The sequence below is a fragment of the Megascapheus bottae genome, chromosome 13, assembly GCF_031878675.1.
Source record: "Megascapheus bottae isolate mThoBot1 chromosome 13, mThoBot2.hap1, whole genome shotgun sequence".
NCBI lineage: Eukaryota > Metazoa > Chordata > Mammalia > Rodentia > Geomyidae > Megascapheus > Megascapheus bottae.
The window spans coordinates 45,785,180-45,802,868 of record NC_143521.1 but is presented as its reverse complement, the minus strand read 5'-3'; the positions used below and the strand labels follow the sequence as shown (position 1 = coordinate 45,802,868).

The following is a 17,689-nucleotide window of genomic DNA, read 5'->3' as shown; positions in this document are numbered from 1 at the left end:
TGCTTAGGAAGCTGATAGCTGAAAAGTCCAGGTTCAAAATCAGCCCTGAGCAGAGTCTGTGAGACTCCATCTATAAAATAGCCAGCAAAAAGTCAGGCTGGGATGCTGCTCAAGTGGTGTGGAGTACAGATGCAGTAAACAAGCCACACAGGGGTGAGATACTGAGTTTAAGCACCAATACCAACAAAAAGGGGGCATAAAAGTTCTTTGTAAAAATGATATTAAACATTTGATCACAGTGAACATGCTTTCCTAGAAAAATTCTAATGCAAATATTTATCCCTATTCTCTGGTTCTATGAACCATTTTGGGAGCCATAAAAAAGACATTTAAATTTTAACTTCACACATCCCTAAAAATACCAACTAATAAGATATTGAAAAGTTTGGAACTTGGGTTAATGAATAAGATTATTTGTATCTGCAGAGCAGTTTCATGTTTATAAGTAGATTCCTTTTAAATTCTTAAGTAGCTTGAAAGTATTTGTTTATATTTTGATTTTGACTCATCTCGAAGATTGCTATGTTGGCAGATTGGGGACTGGCAATTTTTCAAATTAATTCCCTATCATGAACTAAAATATATTAGTTTTTTAATGTTTTATTCATTGTAACTATATTTACAGAACATTAAATTTTTATTTTACTTATTTATATTGAAACTTTCTTTTACAGGAAAACTAGGATTAGAGGAATATGCTGTCTTTTATCCACCAAATGGTAAGAGTAATGCAATTGCTTCCTCTAGTGGGAAATGAGAAAATTACAACTTTCAGATTAAGAACGTAGCCTTCTTGCTATCTAAAACAAGCCTTCTATAAATTGTTTGTGTGTGTATATGTATACATATATACGTATGTACATATATACATATATATATATATATATTCCAGTCTTGGGACTTGAACTCGGGGCCTGGACACTGTCCCTAAGCTTCTTTTGCTCAGGGCTAGCATTCTACCACTTGAGCCACAGTGCCACTTCTGGCTTTTACTATTTATGTTGTACTAAGTAATCAAACCCAGGATTTCATGCATGTGAGGCAAGTACTCTACCACTAAGCCACATTCCCAGCCCTAGACTTTATTATTTTATTTATTTTTTTGCCAGTCCTGGGGTTTAAACTCAGGGCCCAAGCACTGTCCTTGGCTTTCCTCAAGGCTAGCACTCTTATCACTTGAGCTACAGCACCACTTCCGGCTTTTCTATGTATGTGATACTGAGAAATTGAACCCGGGTCTTCAAACTTCCAGCCCTAGAAGATATATAGATATAGATATACACACATATATGTGTATATATATATATATTTTGGGGGGGGAGGGTCATGGGACTTGAACTCTGCGCCTGGGCGTTATCCCTGAGCTCTTCAGTGCAAGACTACTGCCATACCCCTTGAGCCACAGTGCTACTTCCAGTTTTCTGTGGTTAATTGGAGATAAGAATCTCACAAACTTTAGTACTTTGAACCATATCCTCAGATCTCAGCCTCCTGAGTAGCTAGGATTGCAGGTATGAGCTACTACACCTGGCTAGACTTTATATTTTAATGACTCTTTGTACATTTGTGCTAGGTTTGTACCCAGCTATACAAATACTTTCTTGTTTTCCTTGGGACCCATAGTAATTTGTGGGAAAGCTGAGTGAGCTTAAGTTTGGCACTGAGTTTTCCTGTGAAGGACATAAGTAATTCCTCTGGTGTCTTCCTCTTGACATTATTGGAAGATCAACACAGTGTGAATCACCTTGGCCAGCATGGCATTTAGGAAATGCAAATATTATGAAGAAGTACATCGAAGTAGTCTTGTTTGATTATATGAAGTGATCAGATATGATCTCATAATTAATGTTTAGGTACTAAAACATGCCTTTGAGATGCTTAGACAGTTTTTTAACATATACTTCTTGGGAAAGCAATACATAGTCTGAATCATGATAACGTTAAGTTGCATCTTAAAGAGTTAAGAACATGACTTTGTAATCCAGCAGACCTGGGTTCAGATTCCAGTTCTGCCAGCTCATTCAATGACGTTGGGTATGTTACATGACTTTGGTGAACAGATTGATCAACGGTAACATGTGGATAATAGATTAAATGAGATTAAACCATTCGCAAAATGCCCTCCATGTAGTGAGAACTGGGAGAAGGGACCTGTGGTGAGTGTGTTGACTTGCCACCTACCGAGCTTCCTTACTTGGCTTTCACGGCACCTTTTCTCCCTGTGCCTTTTAATGTGGTGTCCTCGTTCCCTTCCTACCCCTGTAGTCCTGCCCTGCTTTAAACAACCCTCACTCCTGCTCAGCTCTTTTCCCACATTGCCTAAGGGCCCCCACCCCCTTTCATGAGGCTGTTTAGATTTATTCATTGCTCTGAAATTTCTAGCTCCAGTCCTCACTTCTCCTGTGATTACCTCAAATGCAATGTTTTATTTTTCTCTGTGCAATTACCTCAATGCACTATTTTTTCTTTGCCCCCAAAGGAAGAAAGAAGCTAAATTAAAAAAATAAGACCCACCATTCTTTTTAAGTTAATTACAATATCTATTCAGTAACTTGTCGGGGTTTTTAGTCCTCGGTCCCTCCCAACCGCAGGAGGGATAGAGAGAACACGCCCTGACCAGGACGAGCTGAGAAAGGAGAGGGCCCCCTGACCACCTGCACCCAGCCCTCCCTCACCGGAGGACAATCAGATGCGTCAGGGAGACCCACCAGGGCAGGAACTCATTTATTGAGGAAGTCCATTCAGCTAATATAGGGTACAGGAGCCTGTCAGCACAAAGGTGGGCAGGGTGTCGGAGGTCCACATGTTTACTCTCACTATAGGTTTCAGCAGAGAGTGATAAAGCAATAGCATATTTGCACCCAATGGTAATCAAGTCTCAGCAGAAAGTGATTCCCAATACCGACAATATAGCTCAAAGTTAGACATGGTGTTCATACATGACAGCTCATTTCTTTGTGTGGTTATCTTACTCAGTGACGCGGATTCATGGGCCAGCCTGAACCTGCACTCGGCTCCCAACAGTTAACTCAGGGCCTAAAAACTCCTAGATTCCTCTCAGTGTTCTCATCTCATTAAATAACTCACCAAAACCTTCATATGTCATCTTCCAAATACATCTGGGACCCTCTGTTCCCCACCATAACTGCTGCTTTGTCCTCTTTTGGGCCCTCCTATCTCTAGCTTGCTGAAAGCAGCCATCTTCTAAGTGACATCACCTTCTTTCATCAGTCTGAGCTAACCATCTCAAGTGGAAATCAGAAGACTATTATTTCCCTAAATGTTTTCTTAATCTTTCTGATATGCTTAACATCCAAACTTCTCAGAACATACAGATATGTGCGTGCATACATACATACAAACATACATATGTGCTTATAAACATTCATACAGTCTCTGCAGTCCCTGCAGTCTGATTGTCAATAGTCTGTTTCTTAGCTTCATCTTCACCATTACATCAATACTAAATTATTTTTTAATCATTTTTACACACAGCCACACACTCTCACGAAAGTATTGATGCACTGCCCTACTTTCTACCTCAGCACTTCCTCTGTCCCCAAGCTTACCACTAGCCATTGTCAAGGTTCCGTTCAGACATGACCTTTGTCCTGAAGCTTCCCAGAACACACTGGTTAGCTTACAGCCTGCCTCTTCACTCTTGCACTACTGGGCATTTCTTACTATCTTAATGTTTGTATGTTATTTCTCCCTCAATATTGCAGTTTTCACAAGGTCCAAGACTATGTTTTTGTTTTGTTTCATTTTTTACCTCTATTATCTAGCATATATTAGTACTGCAATGAGTATTTATTCAAACTATATTAGATGCTTGAACTTTAAACTTTATGTATTATATGTATATATGTATGCTACATGTATATAGATATATATGTTCACAAGCAACAGTAAGATGTAAGTTTTAGAAACCCTTACACAAGAATGTACTAAAACTGCAAAATAGTATATAAGATGGCTCTAGCAAATCAGACTGGAATGATTTCGTATGAAAGCAGTAACCCTGTGCCCTATAAAAAACAGGAAGGCACTTACAGTGGCCAGAGCTTTTCTTACCAGCAACCACGTCCACACCTATTATTACCTTCCCTCGGAGGGAAGAGCTAACCACAGTGACATCAGGCTGCATTCTCACTCAGGTGAGGACTCACCAGTAGATTCATTAAGTAACGAGCATGTAAAGTTTCTGAGCTGAGGGAGGAATTTTGTGAACTTTCCACATTTGTCATTGCTGTTGTTATTCAGTATTATACATTTCGTTCCTGTATTCATGTGATGAATGGTTACTTCCCCCCGTGCTGGCTCACTGTGGCGAGTGATCCACAGGGAAAGACAACAGCAAGTACTTACTGTGAAGAAGCTGATAGCCCAGGAGATATTAAGGGGAGAGGAACAGGAGGTATGCAAGTGGGAAGGAGAAGAAAACTGTCATAGAATGATGTGAAATTATTAGGACTTGGGGAAAACATGGCTATTTTAGGTAAGGCCCAGAATTCATTGTTATATTTTGTAAATTTTTTAGCAGTTTTCCTCAGCTCTTGTATAATGATCATATTCCTTGTCTTGGGCGCCTGCTGAAGCATCCATTCTGTCAGCTTAATAAGTAAGTCAGCTAGAGATTTGACAGAGGGTTCCTTAAATCTATAACTCAAAAAGTAAGTCAGAAACATTTCTCCTAGATTTAACAGATTGGCTTAGTAGTAACCCCTTTAAGGTTTCGTCAGGCCATTTACCTGACTCTACCTTAGTCTTCATTTCCTTTTTGTACAGATCCTAAAAGCCAGTCTGAGATGAAAACCTCAGGCCTTTTCAGGTCTATTCTATGTGCCCCTGTATCCTGTGCATAGGAGCTTTCCAAAGCATTTATTCTCTCTTGCAGCTCCTTTCTGAAACACTTCCTTCCCATGCTTTCCAGTCTGTCTAGCACCTGCCTGTCATTTATTCCTTCTCTTCAAGTGCTATACCTAGTGTATTTGCCTTGAAATGCTTTTGATAAATGCCTGGTATGGCAATTCAGTCCTCAGGTCAATCTGAGCCAATCCTTCAGATAGCTGCCAGACAGGACAAAACACAGGCAAATTTCTTTTGTTGTTGGTTTTTCTTGTTTTGTTTTTCCATACAAGCAAGCTACCAGGAATGTGAGCTACTGTGTTCATGGCTGCCGCCAGACGAGAGTGGAAAATATAGGTGGGTAAATGAAAATGTTATAGTGCTCTCCTACCAAGACTTCCTCTGGCTAGTGTAAGATTATTGGATTCTAGAGACCAAAACAAGTTGACTCTACCATGCCTATCAGCTTAACTAATTAAATCAAACTAATTAATTAAATTGACATTTAATTAATGCTTTAATGGAGGAACTGATTTTGGGAGTTGCCTATCCCTCTCATCCCAGCGATAGATCTCATTGATTAATACTTTTAAAGTGCCATCCTGCCAGTTATGTAAAATACAGATATAATCCCCAAAAGTACAGGACTTTATTGCCTCTCAACTTCTGGCTAAGATCAAGTGGAGAACAGGACTTTAATAGTTTTGATGCCAAATTTATCCAGGAGCTAGAACCATGCATGCATAGTCTGCTCAGTGAACAGTGCCAACTAAATGCATGAGGGAACGAACATGGAAAAGTTCAGGGAAACAAGAGCAGAAGCAAGGAGATCTCTTAGGGAAAGTATACACAAATCTGAGTAAGACTTAATTACAAGTGACTTTTAAAAACTAATTTATTAATAGTGTTTGTCTTGTATACAGCAGAAAAATGATGGCTAAAAATCATTAAGTAGGAAAGTTTTCGAGCTTTGAAACAATGACCAACCAGAGGCCATTTCCACAGCATGAGTGCACACACACACACACACACACACACATAGCAAAACACACTCACCTCCCAAGGAACAACTGGCTGAAGACTTGTTCCAACCCCTATAGAAAAGGGCAGGACTGCCAACTCCCTACACAATACTCCAGACAGTAGCCTATAGCAACAACCAAAAAGAGTAATAAGGCCAGGTACCAGCGGTTCACACCTGGCTACTTAGGAGGCTGAAATCTAAGGACTGGCTTGAAGCCAGCCTTTGGTAGAAAAGTCATGAGATTCCTTTTCCAATTAGTCACCAAAAAGCTGGAAATGGGGATGTGGGTTAAGTGGTAGAATGCCAGTGTTGAGCGGAGAAAGCTAAGGGACAGTGCCCAGTCCTCTAGTCCAAGCTCTAGTACTGGTGTGTGCACATGCCACCCCCCACCCCCCACTCACACAAAATTGTAAAACCTTAAGTCTCTTTGCAGATATAAAATTGATAAATAGTAATGCATTGTGCCATCTATATTGATCAAATTTAGAATTCCTCATCAAAAATCTTAAAGTATATATTCAGGCAAAGTAGCAAACAATTATTTGAAGTTTGACTTTTGGATTGTATTTAATATGTTCATGACTAAATTGTAACTATTGAATAAGATATTATAATAAGATATTAAGGACATAGTCTGAAGTTTTCATTTAGACATATAATGGAAATTAGTTTAAAGAAAACAATTCTCCCATTGTCTTATTTTGACTTGTACTGATGTTTTGGTTTTGTGTAGAATAAGAATAAACAGAAGAAACAAGTATTTCAACAAATGAGTGAAATAAATTATACTGTATAATCCAAAATGGGGAGTAGTTGATATAAATCAGCTGTGAGTGTTATGGAAAGGGAAAATATTATAGAGAAAGTATTTGGTGAGTGAAGCATGTTGACATAGGGCATTTTCTGAACCTAATGACTATTTCTGTTTACCTAGTTCAGGATTTATTTTTGTTGACAATTTTATCATTTGGAGCTTTGGCAAAGGCATGTTGAATCATCTCTTTATAAAGTTATTCATATTAGACAAAGTAGGCTATTCGTTCCGATGCCTCAGAGAAGGCAGAGATCTTAAAACAGTCACTCAAAACAGACTTGTGCGAGGGGAGGTCAGATCCAAGATGCATCCAGCACCCGAATGCCTGCTGGACGCGCACTCTTGGATGTTAGCCAGTTGACTGAAACACGACCCTTGAAAGGCTGAAGTGACAAGAGGCAAAGGAAAAGGATTTGGAAAAAAAAAAACCTGGCCAAGAACATGATCGCCTTCCAGATCAAAGAAGTGTTCTAAGAGGTATGCATGCTGAGTGTTAATGGATTCTTCACTGCTTCTTAGGTCACCTGCTTTTTTTCTTCACCTGCTTTTATTTGTAAGAATTTTATTTCATGCTTCTTCAACAAAGCAGACTGTATAACTCCTTTTAGAGCCATAAGCCCTAGCTAATCTTGGTTAAGCTAAAGTGTACCCTTAATTCAGGAGAGAGAGAGAGAGAGAGAGAAAGAGAGAGAGAGAGAGAGAGAGAGAGGAAGAGAGAGAGAGGAGAAAGTCACAGACACAGAAAATAGAAAACGAGAAACATGGCTTTAAGCTCTGTGAGTTATTGAGCATATGTGGTGGTCTAAACATTAAACTGGCTTTATTACAATTATAAATGTTCAAATTTCCATTAACAACATGTATTAAACATCTAGATAAATATTGAAAATAATATAATGTGGAATATGATCTTTGCTTATAACTAGTGCTTATGTAGTTAAAAGATTTCCTATTAGAAAGAAAAGTAAAATCTGACTGTAGGAGAGAGCAAGATGGGGAGGAAAATAACCTGTTGAGTATCAATTTTGTATCATCTGTTTTACTACATTGCATACATTATCTTATTGAAGCCTCATCATCTCCTTGGTTGTTGTCACTGCTCTCTAGGTGAGGAAGGGCATCAGTACAAATTGAGGCCCGCCTATAGTTAGCTTGAATATTCAAAAGTTTTAAGTCAGATTAATAAAGCATTGGTCAACTCCGTTTTCTTATATTGGCAAAGAATGCTTTCATAAGTTGGGAAGGCAGGTTCAAATGCAGAATTCTCCCACAGCTCATCACCCCTTCTCACCATATGCAGGTTTGATGCTTCCACAAGTAGCCACTCTGTGGCCACCTCTGTGTTCTCTGTGTCCTGTAGTGTACACTTATCTGGTGTGCAGCACCATCAGAAAGAACAAAGAAAAAGGAAAAGCTCATGCAGGGGCCTTCCAGCGGGAACTTCAGAGTCAGACCTGTGACCTCTTAGGAAAGACCTGGGCTCTGGTGCAGGCCCAGCCAGACCAGGGCCCTTAACCCAAGCCAGCTTCTCTTAGTTTCAGAACAGGTTAAGTAGCTTACCTAAGTGTTTATAGGCAGAAAGTCCTGGAGCCAGAATCACATGGCTGGATGCACAGAGCAGAGCTTTGACCAGCTGGAGAAAGTGAATTCGCCCAGTCATTATTGCTTGGGGATGAGGCGAAGAGGAGACTGTCAGGACCATCTTGAAAGGATGAATAAAATACAGGGCTGGAGATAGAGGAAAGCACTGCCTTATGATTGGGTCCTGTCCTCCAAAAGTTTGGGAGGATTACAATTATGTTTATAGGACAGGGGAGAGAAATGAAGCCCCTGGCATTAATTGAAGCATAAGTGCCTGTATCGTACAAGGACCAAAAATGAGCATATGACATTTAGATATCAGATGTAAGGGTGAAATACACAGCTAAAATGGCTCGCTGAATGACGGGGAGGTAGAGTGCCATTTGTAGAAATGATGTTCAAGTTGGACACCAGGTGACCCAACCGTGTAAACCTAATTATTCAGAAAACTGAGATCCAGACTGCAGCTCACCTAATTATTCAGAAAACTGAGATCCAGACTGCAGCTCAAGGCCAGACCAGGCAGAAAAGTCCCGAAGATGCAGTCTCCAAAAGTAACCAGCAAAAAGTCAGGCTAGAGGCCTAGCTCAAGTGGTAGGCCTCCTGCCTGGCAAGTAAATTGAAGAAAGAAAGAAGCCCCTGAGTTCCACTCTGGTCCAACAAAAACAAAATAGACAAATTGTGCCCAAAAGAAGATTGAAAGTACTGGATTATAGATCAATAATAAGTGAACAGTGGTAGAGGGAAAATGACAAAACTATGACAGAATCTTAAGAGGAAGCTATGTTTAAGGGGTGGACAGATGAAAGAACTATTCAGGAACAACAAAAATAAATGATAGATAGATAAATGGGTAGATAGATAGATAGATAGATAGATAGATAGATAGATAGAACCTAAGCAGCAGAAGCTTGAGAGCAGCAAGGAGCCTGATCTGCACGGTAGCCTGTAACCATGGTGAGGCCGAGTTCGCAAAGGACCTTTCAACTGCTGCAAGGCCATTACCACTGCTACCGAAGAGACCCCTGGATTTAGCAATTGGAAGAGGGGAGCGGAAGGCCTTTTATACTACTTAAGGACATAAAAGAAAATGAAGGGAGAAAAATACAGATTTTCCTTTTTTATTGTAATTAATAGAAGGGTTACAGTTATATTCACCAGATAGAAGATCATTACTTCTCACATATTGATACTCCTCATGTTTTTGTCCCCATTTCCCTCCTCCGCCCTCTCCCCTCATCTTGTTTTCCCCCTTTCCCTTTCCTTTTTCAAATAAACCAATATATAATATTGGTATATTGTATAATTAATATACAATATACGATAGCAAGGAAAGATACTGAAACAGTATGAGAATAACCAAGGGACAACAAAAGAGATGAGAAATAACATAGTATATTAAGAATAACAATCATGCTTTATATGGCTCTTGTTTCCAGATTTTCTTTTTTAAAGTTAATCTTGGCTTAAAATAAGGAGGAAGATTTTAGATTTGAAGAAGAAGTAGGCTCTGGAAAAGGATGTTTGGTGGGGGTGGGGTGGTGATGATATGATAATATGTAAACACATTACAATTATCTCTAGTTGAAAGTTGGTAGAGACTAAAGATATGGGAACTTCTATAAGACCACCCATGTTTTGCCTTCTTGCCTCCATTAGTAGGAGTAAAAAACAGATATCACCATTGTCTACCTTATAGCTAGCTACGTGCAGCAATCATCTGCCTATAACAGCAGTGACCTGAAGCCCATCCTCTTAGGTGATTCTAACCCACTCAGCTTCAGTGTTTTTTACCAGGAAGTTTTCCTCTATCCTTCCCTAGCCTGGGCCTCCTTTTCTTCCTTCTTCCCTTCATTATTTGTGTTCATAGCACTTGCTCACTCTCTGACACGATTCACTTATTGTGTTACAGTTGTACTTTCCCTAACAAAAGGTCAGCTCCAGTCCCTAGAATAGTATCCGACACATAGTAGAGGCTTAGTATATACTTGTTGACTGATGTGCACGAAGGCAGAGGGGATAATGGATGGGGCAGAATTCCAGAGCAGGGATTGGCAAACATTTTCCGGCCAGATGGCAAATGCTTTAAGTTTTGCTGGCCACAAATGTCCTCTGTCCCATATTACTATTATTATTTGCTTGTTGTTTGTTCTTTTTTTATTTTAAAGAATTTATTAACATTGATTTTTGTATCATATTTCAAATGATGTGTTTAATAAACAAGTATTCAAGAAGGGAATCTCTATATACAATCACTGGCACTTAGTTTTTAGGACATAATAAAAATTAGGCTAAGGGTTTGTATATCATAGATACATATTAATCTATGTAATAAAACATTATGTCTATAGAGTCATAGTTTTTATGTCTATGTAGTTGTGTTTATATTTCCCGTACCATGTGTTGTTTGCTCTTTTAAAAAAGTAAATGCCAGTCTTAATAGATAGTCCCTAGTGCTAAGTGCCCTTAGCTTGCTGACTGTTATGAAAATTATGGAAGCAGGATTCAGAGTCCCGATAAAGATGTTAGCCCCTGAAAAGGAAGGAGGTAGGTCTTCCTTGGAAATGGAAAGTGAAGGGATAGAAGGAAAAATAAAGGATAGATAAGTTAGAGAGCTCCTGGCGTGACCGCACACTCCAAAGGCCAAAAGTGAGGCCTGCAGGAAATGTTTCACACTGAACAAGTGGGAAGCTCTTTGAAAGAATGGAGTGGCTCGCCAAATTAGAACTGGACAAGAAAATTGATTAGCAGTGCATATGCAGTCAAAGCTGGATGATACCAGTCTGTGTGCTGTGCTCTAAGGTCAGGAGAACATGGCCACCAGAGAGCCTGGTAATTACTCCAGCCAAAGCTGAAGAACTCGGGTGCCAGAGTGAGCTGACAGGTCACAGTAACAATTGCATTCTCCTCGTTCTGCATTTCCTTTTAATCAAATTACTTCTAGAAGCAATGAAGAAATAAGTAGTTTATAAACGTTAATACTAACAATTTGCATTTATTATAGGCCTAAGCCATTTATTAATGACTCATCTACAGCTATTATCTCACTTAATTCTTTTAAGTAGAGTCTGGCATTATCTCTGATTTACAGATAAGAAAAATGAAGCTTAGAGCAGTTTAGAAACTTACCCAAAGGCACTTAAAATGTTTAAGTGACAGCCGCAGATTAGCCAACCAAGTCTGGCCGACACCCAGTCACACTTTTCATTTATTGCATTAGGGTTCTGATTAATGAACTGATACTAACAAGGAAAGAGGTTTCCAGTGACAATGACTGCTCTCACTCTGCCTTGTTCTACTTTGTTATATTCCCTTAGATGAGGACATAGATAGTGTCCATATCAAATTTTCCAGTAATGTGGAACCAGGAAGGCTAGGGAACACAGATAACAGACCAAGAGCCCAGAACTACCCCCAACTGGAATGGTTCACAAATGAAACAGAGATAAGAATGCAATCCTTTACTGAAGTCTAAAAACAACTGCCCAGATGCACCATTTCAGCTGTGGATCCGCAGGGAGGAAAAATGCTTGGGCTTTAGCTTGTCCAGAGGAAAACAAAATGGAGGCGTTATTTAGGACCACTTAATTTGAAAAAAAAAATTAAGAAAGTCTTCGAAGAAACAAAACATGCCTGGTCATGGTTATGGGGGAGTGGAGACAGAAAACATTTGTGTAAATTTTCATCTAGTGTAGAAAATAAATAGTAGCCTTGGTCGTCAAAATTGGGAATACAGCAAAGGCATGATAGAGAGCCAGCACAAGAAATAGCCACTCCAGCGGAAACTGTGCAGACCACCCTGGTTGCATTGGAAATGAGTGTGTCCTCGATCACTGGGCATTGTAAACTGAGACCCACCAGTTACTTCATAAAACAAACTGGATAACTTCCCAGCAAGAAGTTTTTGCCTCTGAACAAAACATTTCTATACTATTTTTCAAGGAAGTAAGCTTCTTAGCTTCTGTACTGGTTTCAAATTGATTTCGTATACTGTTAGATATGCCATTGAAATGGCATTTAGGGTCAAGGCTCTGTACAAATTCTGACTTTTCACTTCGAACATAAAAATATGGCTAGTGCTGAATATTTTTTAATATTTTGAATATTTCTTTAATCCTTATCAGATACTGAATCTGTACTGTTGTCCCAGAAATATTACTTCTAGACTGCTCCCATTTTAGTAATGTTGCTAAACACTGGTGTTTTCTGTAAAGTGATGGTAATAAGATGTGCCTGGAAAAGCTCGCTAATCTCTTCACAGATTGGATTCTCATAAACAAGATAAAGTTGTTTCAGAAATAACACAATCTATTGACTTTGGAGCCATTGTAATTAGTTCTTAAACTTGGTTGTTATCTGCTTTGTTTTATTCTTATCCTGCTTTTGTAAGCATATATGTGTGTGTGTATTTGTGTGTGTATGTGTGTACAAATATGTATGTATATCTTCTGTTGTAATTGCTCTACATTGTCAATAGAAAATTAAGTGGATATGTTATAAACATCTAGCTTACTTTTCTAATGATATTAAAAATATTTTATTGTCTGGGCACCAGTGGATCATGCCTATAATCCTAGGCACACAGGAGGCTGAGATCTAAGCATCACCGTTCCATTCTAGCCCAGGCAAGAAAGTCCAGGAGACTCTTACTCTGATAAACTACCCAGAAAAAGCAGGAAGTGATACTGTGGCTCCAGTGGTAGAGTACTAGCCTTGAGCCAGAGAAGCTCAGGGATCAGGCTCAGGCCCACAGTTCAAGCCCCAGGACTGGTAACAACAAAAACAACATCAAAATTATTGAGTATTATCACAAAGTCTTTATGACATGAACAAAATTGAAGCAAAAATAGACAAAACCTTTTGGTTTTTGTCCTTTAAACTTAACCTAATAAATATGTATGTCCTATTTATTGAAAGTAAATATTCTTTTGTTTTTCAGGTGTGATCCCTTTTCATGGATTTTCCATGTATGGTAAGTTGGGCTTGAAAATATTCATTGTTCTTATTATACTTTGGAAATTTAAGCATAACGATAATACTATATGTCGCACTATCCACACACTTAATATTTTGAAGCCTTGAGTTTATATCAACATGTCCTATTTTAAAAACAATTGAAAATAAAGGGTTGTGAGAATTGTGTAGGTAAAGTTATCTTGGCAAATTAGAGGTAGAACATACTATGAAAGATGTAAATTTTACCATCTTCAAATCCAATGGAATTATGACACATGGTAATACTTAGCTCGCAAGAGGTATAAAGTCCAATTACTTGAATTCCTAAGAAATTCTCAAGTGAGTTAAAAAAAATGTCAGAAAGAAGATGAAGGGCGGGGCCTACCTGAGTTGAAACTCATTATTTCTCCAGACTGCTGGTATGCACAGCAACCATTGCGTTGAACCACTGAGCTGCTGGCGTACAGTGTAGGCCTGGAGCCCCTGAGCACAGCAGAGCCTTGTGTGTCTTCCACGGAACAATGCAGGAAGCTTAACAAAGGTTAACAAGGGGAGGGATTCCCTGCATTGTAATGTCACTTAATTTTTAAGTTTTCATGTATTCCAATATTTGTCTCCTTTATTTCTTCCTTGTTAGCATTAGAATACACAGGAATACTTTTATATTTTGTGACAAGAGTCATCACTAAGTTAATATTTGTCTCTGTGTTTAGCATCAGAGAGTCATGATGAATGACCTAATATACCACTTTAAAACTAGCGTGTAGCGAAAGGAATGCAAGGCACTAAGGGACTTTACCTGATGCTAGCTTGACCGTGTTGTTCACAGCCTTGAATTACAGCATACTCTATCTAGTCTCTTGAACCATCAAAATTTCATACCATAACATACAACAATGACCTCTAACATAAGTAAAACCTAAAGAGGTTAAGAATATAAACTTTTACAAACCCCTAATAACAAAAATGCTAGCTCTTGTAGGTATAGTGGCTTAAGCCTGTAATCTTATCTACATTAGAAGTGGAGATTGGATGAACACAGTTTGAAGCCAACCCTGGCATAAAGTTTCTGGGAATCCATCTCAGCCAATGGCTGAGATGCACAGTAGTGCATGTCTGTCATCTCCAGATGACATGGGGAAGCACAAATAAGAGGATTGCAGTCCAGACCTGGCAAAACATAAAGCAAGGAAGGCCCTGCCTCAAAAGTAACCAACCAGAGATTGGAAATATGAACATAACTACAGAGACATAAAAACCTATGACTCTATGGACATAATGTTTTATTTCATAAATTAATATGTATCTATATACAAACCCTTAGCCTAATTTTGATTATGTTCTAAAAACTAAGTGATTGTATATAGAGATTCCCTTCTTGAATACTAGTTTGTTAAACATGTCATTTGAAATCTGATGTAAAAATCAATGTTAATAAATTCTTTAATAAAAAAAGTAACCAACCAGAGAAGGGGCATGGCAAGGCCATGAGATTAATCCCCAATACCAAAAATAAAATAAAAAGTCATTTTATCCCTTTTAATAGTTCTAGTTGTAGGAATTCTTCAGTTCACTCAATTAAAAAAATTTTTAATTGAATTAATTGAAGGCCTTGATTCTAAAAGTTAGTTATAAAGCATCTTATATTTATTTTACCTGAGCCTCAGAGTTAAAGTTTCTTACAAGTGGCTAGAATTCTTTGGGAGGCAAAGTAAAACAGAATTACTCTTATCTGGAAGGCTTAGATAAGAGAACCTCACAGTGAAAGACCAGCCTGGGCTATGTACTGAGAACCCATCTCAAAATGAAAAATGTCAAAAAAAAATTATTATTCACTTTGTTCACTTGTTCACTTTCTTATGTAGCTTTTTTTTCTTTTTTAAAAACATTTTATTGGGGCCGGGAGTTTGGCCTAGTGGTTAAAGTGCTTGCCTAGCATGCATGAAGACCAGGGTTCGATTCCTCGGTACCACATACATAGAAAAAAGCCGGAAGAGGTGCTGAGACTCAAGTGGTAGAGTGCTAGCCTTGAGAAAGTCCAAGGACAGTGCTCAGGCCCTGAGCTCAAGCCCAGGACTGGCAAAAAAATAAATAAAATAAAAAATAAAATAAAATAAAAACATTTTATTGTATGTAGCTCTTTAAAATTATTTGGATGTTTTAGTATCCCTACATAATCCCATTACGTTATTCTTAGTCTACTGTTAAACTGGGAATATATTATTTGTAACTTACCCCTTTCTTTACAATTTCTAACTACTGAACTTTTCTACATGCATGCATGCCTGCATGCATATATATATATATATATGTTATAAAACAATATATGGTTTGAAGCTTGATTGAATGCAGTTACTATGCAATGTTTACGTCCTCATTTCTTGAACTTCCTATGGACACGTAGTGGCCTTCAATATTCTCACTAGCTGTTTTTCTTGCAGTTGCACCACTCTGCTTTCTGTACCATGAACCTTTCAAATTGTATCAGATATTCCGAGAGATGTATGTGCGCTTTTTCTTCAGACTCCATTCCATCTCTTCTCATCCTTCTGTGAGTTCATAAAAAGTGATAATCAACTCAAACTCGAGTCTGCTCTTTCTGTTAAGAAAATGTCTCCTCAAATTAAGAACAAATGGTAATCTGCGAAGGCAAACTGCACGTCCCTGAGGATGAATGAAATAGTTTGGGTTAATAAGAGAGGAAAATGTCTTTTACCACCTGAATTTAATCTTTCTATATTAAAAGAAAAATCATAAGGTGTCTATATTGTTTTCCTTGACAAAGACGCTACCCTGGGATTGAAGGCATGACTCAATTGGTAAAGCATCACCAACTAATGAGTGAAAGTGTCAGGTACCAAGTTCAAGTCCTGCTCTCCAACAAAAATAAAGAAAGAAAGATGCCTGCCTTCTTATGTATGAAAGGAGGTTGGCAATCTGTTACCTTAGTGCCATAAAGACACCTATACAGTACCAGGTACTTCTCAGCTGGGGCTCAACAAAGAAATGGCTGCTTTTGTTGCTATTGCTTCTTTCATAATGAAAATCAGATATTTGTCTTGTTTGTCAATTTCCTATTGGGCTAATTTGTCAATTATTATACTAGTATTAGCCTCATTATGAGATTAGGGAAAAGCATATTTATTGACCATGGAATATTCTTGTTTTGTTTTCTGCTCCCTCACCCCCTGTGAACTTACTGGAGGCAAGGCATGCTTACTGTGTTACCCTTCAGCATTGCTCCACTTATGGGTAACTGGGCTACCTCTCCATGAGAAATATCCCCTTGGAATGTACGTTAAGCCTACCAAATTACTCCAAAGACGAGACTATGTTACTGTTACTAAATCAAATAGCAGAGTTTTTGTCTCCCAAGTTTAAGACTATGTATTTTTACCCCAGTCGGCATCGCTATCTTCAGTTTTACTCTCTCATTGCTAGAGAATGTTGGCAAACAGAATTTTAAGATGGCACAGATAACATTCAATGTACTGACTATTATCTTGGCCTTCTTTCTAAATGAATATGATTAATAATAATACTAAATTTATCTGATTAATAATATTAATTTTACCTTCTAACAGTTCATCATTAGTATCATATTTTACTCTCCTATTGTACATCCTGTATGCTTCAGAATTTAAAAACAAAAGAAAAACCTGCTGCAGAATGCACATCCCTCACAATTCTACAGTGTAGGGCAATAAAGCCTGACCAGGAGAAAGCCTGGATCTCTCTTCTGTATCTCAAAGTTGATCCTAAAGTGCCCATTTTCAGCTAATGGATTGGGCCAGCCCTTGCCTCTACCCTTTCTTTATTTAGCAGAATAAAGAAGGGAGGCTGGCTCCTGATCTGGCTTGCAGCCAGAGTGAACTATGTAGAGCCTGGACAACCTTATTTCTTTAGAAATGCACAAAGGGGATTAAAACTTCCTTACTGAGAATCAACCTCAGGGAATCCTGACCTACAAGAAAAATTTTATTAGAAGTTGTCAAGTAATAAATACACGTGGGGAAAAAAATCTGCTTGAATTGGTGTTTTGGGTTTTTGTGGTTGCGGATTTTTTTTACATGTAATATCCATTTTAAGAAGTATATCTACCAAGCAAGCAAGCAAGCAAGCAAAGATCTGTATGTAAGCAAATAAGCATTCTGGTTTGATAAGTTCCTGATGCAAATTTCAAACAGCAATGGGACTTTTTCTAGCACAGGCTTAAAAGAAAGAATGAAAAGAGCAGGGAATATTTTCCCCGAAGAGTGAATGTGGAGGAGAAAGGACTTACAGAGTAAACAGTGCCTGCAGAGCTGGAGAAATACCTGGAAGTTGGCATGCATCCAGAAAAACACTAATTTTTTTGCAAGTCCTGAGTAGCAAAGTAGGAGGGTTTCTGTAAAATAATGTTAGCCATGGACTTGCCGATTGCAAGCTGATTGCAGTTAAAGGAGACAGCATTTCCCTAAGTGTGA

At 38.4% G+C, this 17,689-nt stretch overlaps 1 protein-coding gene across 2 annotated transcripts in view; it reads left to right on the top strand.

Annotated features, from left to right (window-relative positions):
• The window catches only part of Tbc1d19 (TBC1 domain family member 19), an 88,992-nt gene that overhangs the window by 54,792 nt on the left and 16,511 nt on the right, over positions 1-17,689 (top strand). For both annotated transcript variants that reach the window (XR_016537408.1, XM_090343735.1), the window contains exons 15-17: positions 675-719; positions 13,207-13,239; positions 15,665-15,774. Coding sequence is in view for 1 of the 2 variants with exons in the window: in XM_090343735.1 (XP_090199861.1) it covers positions 675-719; positions 13,207-13,239; positions 15,665-15,774 (188 nt within the window). In the remaining variant the exon portion in view is untranslated. The remainder of the gene's footprint in view (positions 1-674; positions 720-13,206; positions 13,240-15,664; positions 15,775-17,689) is intronic.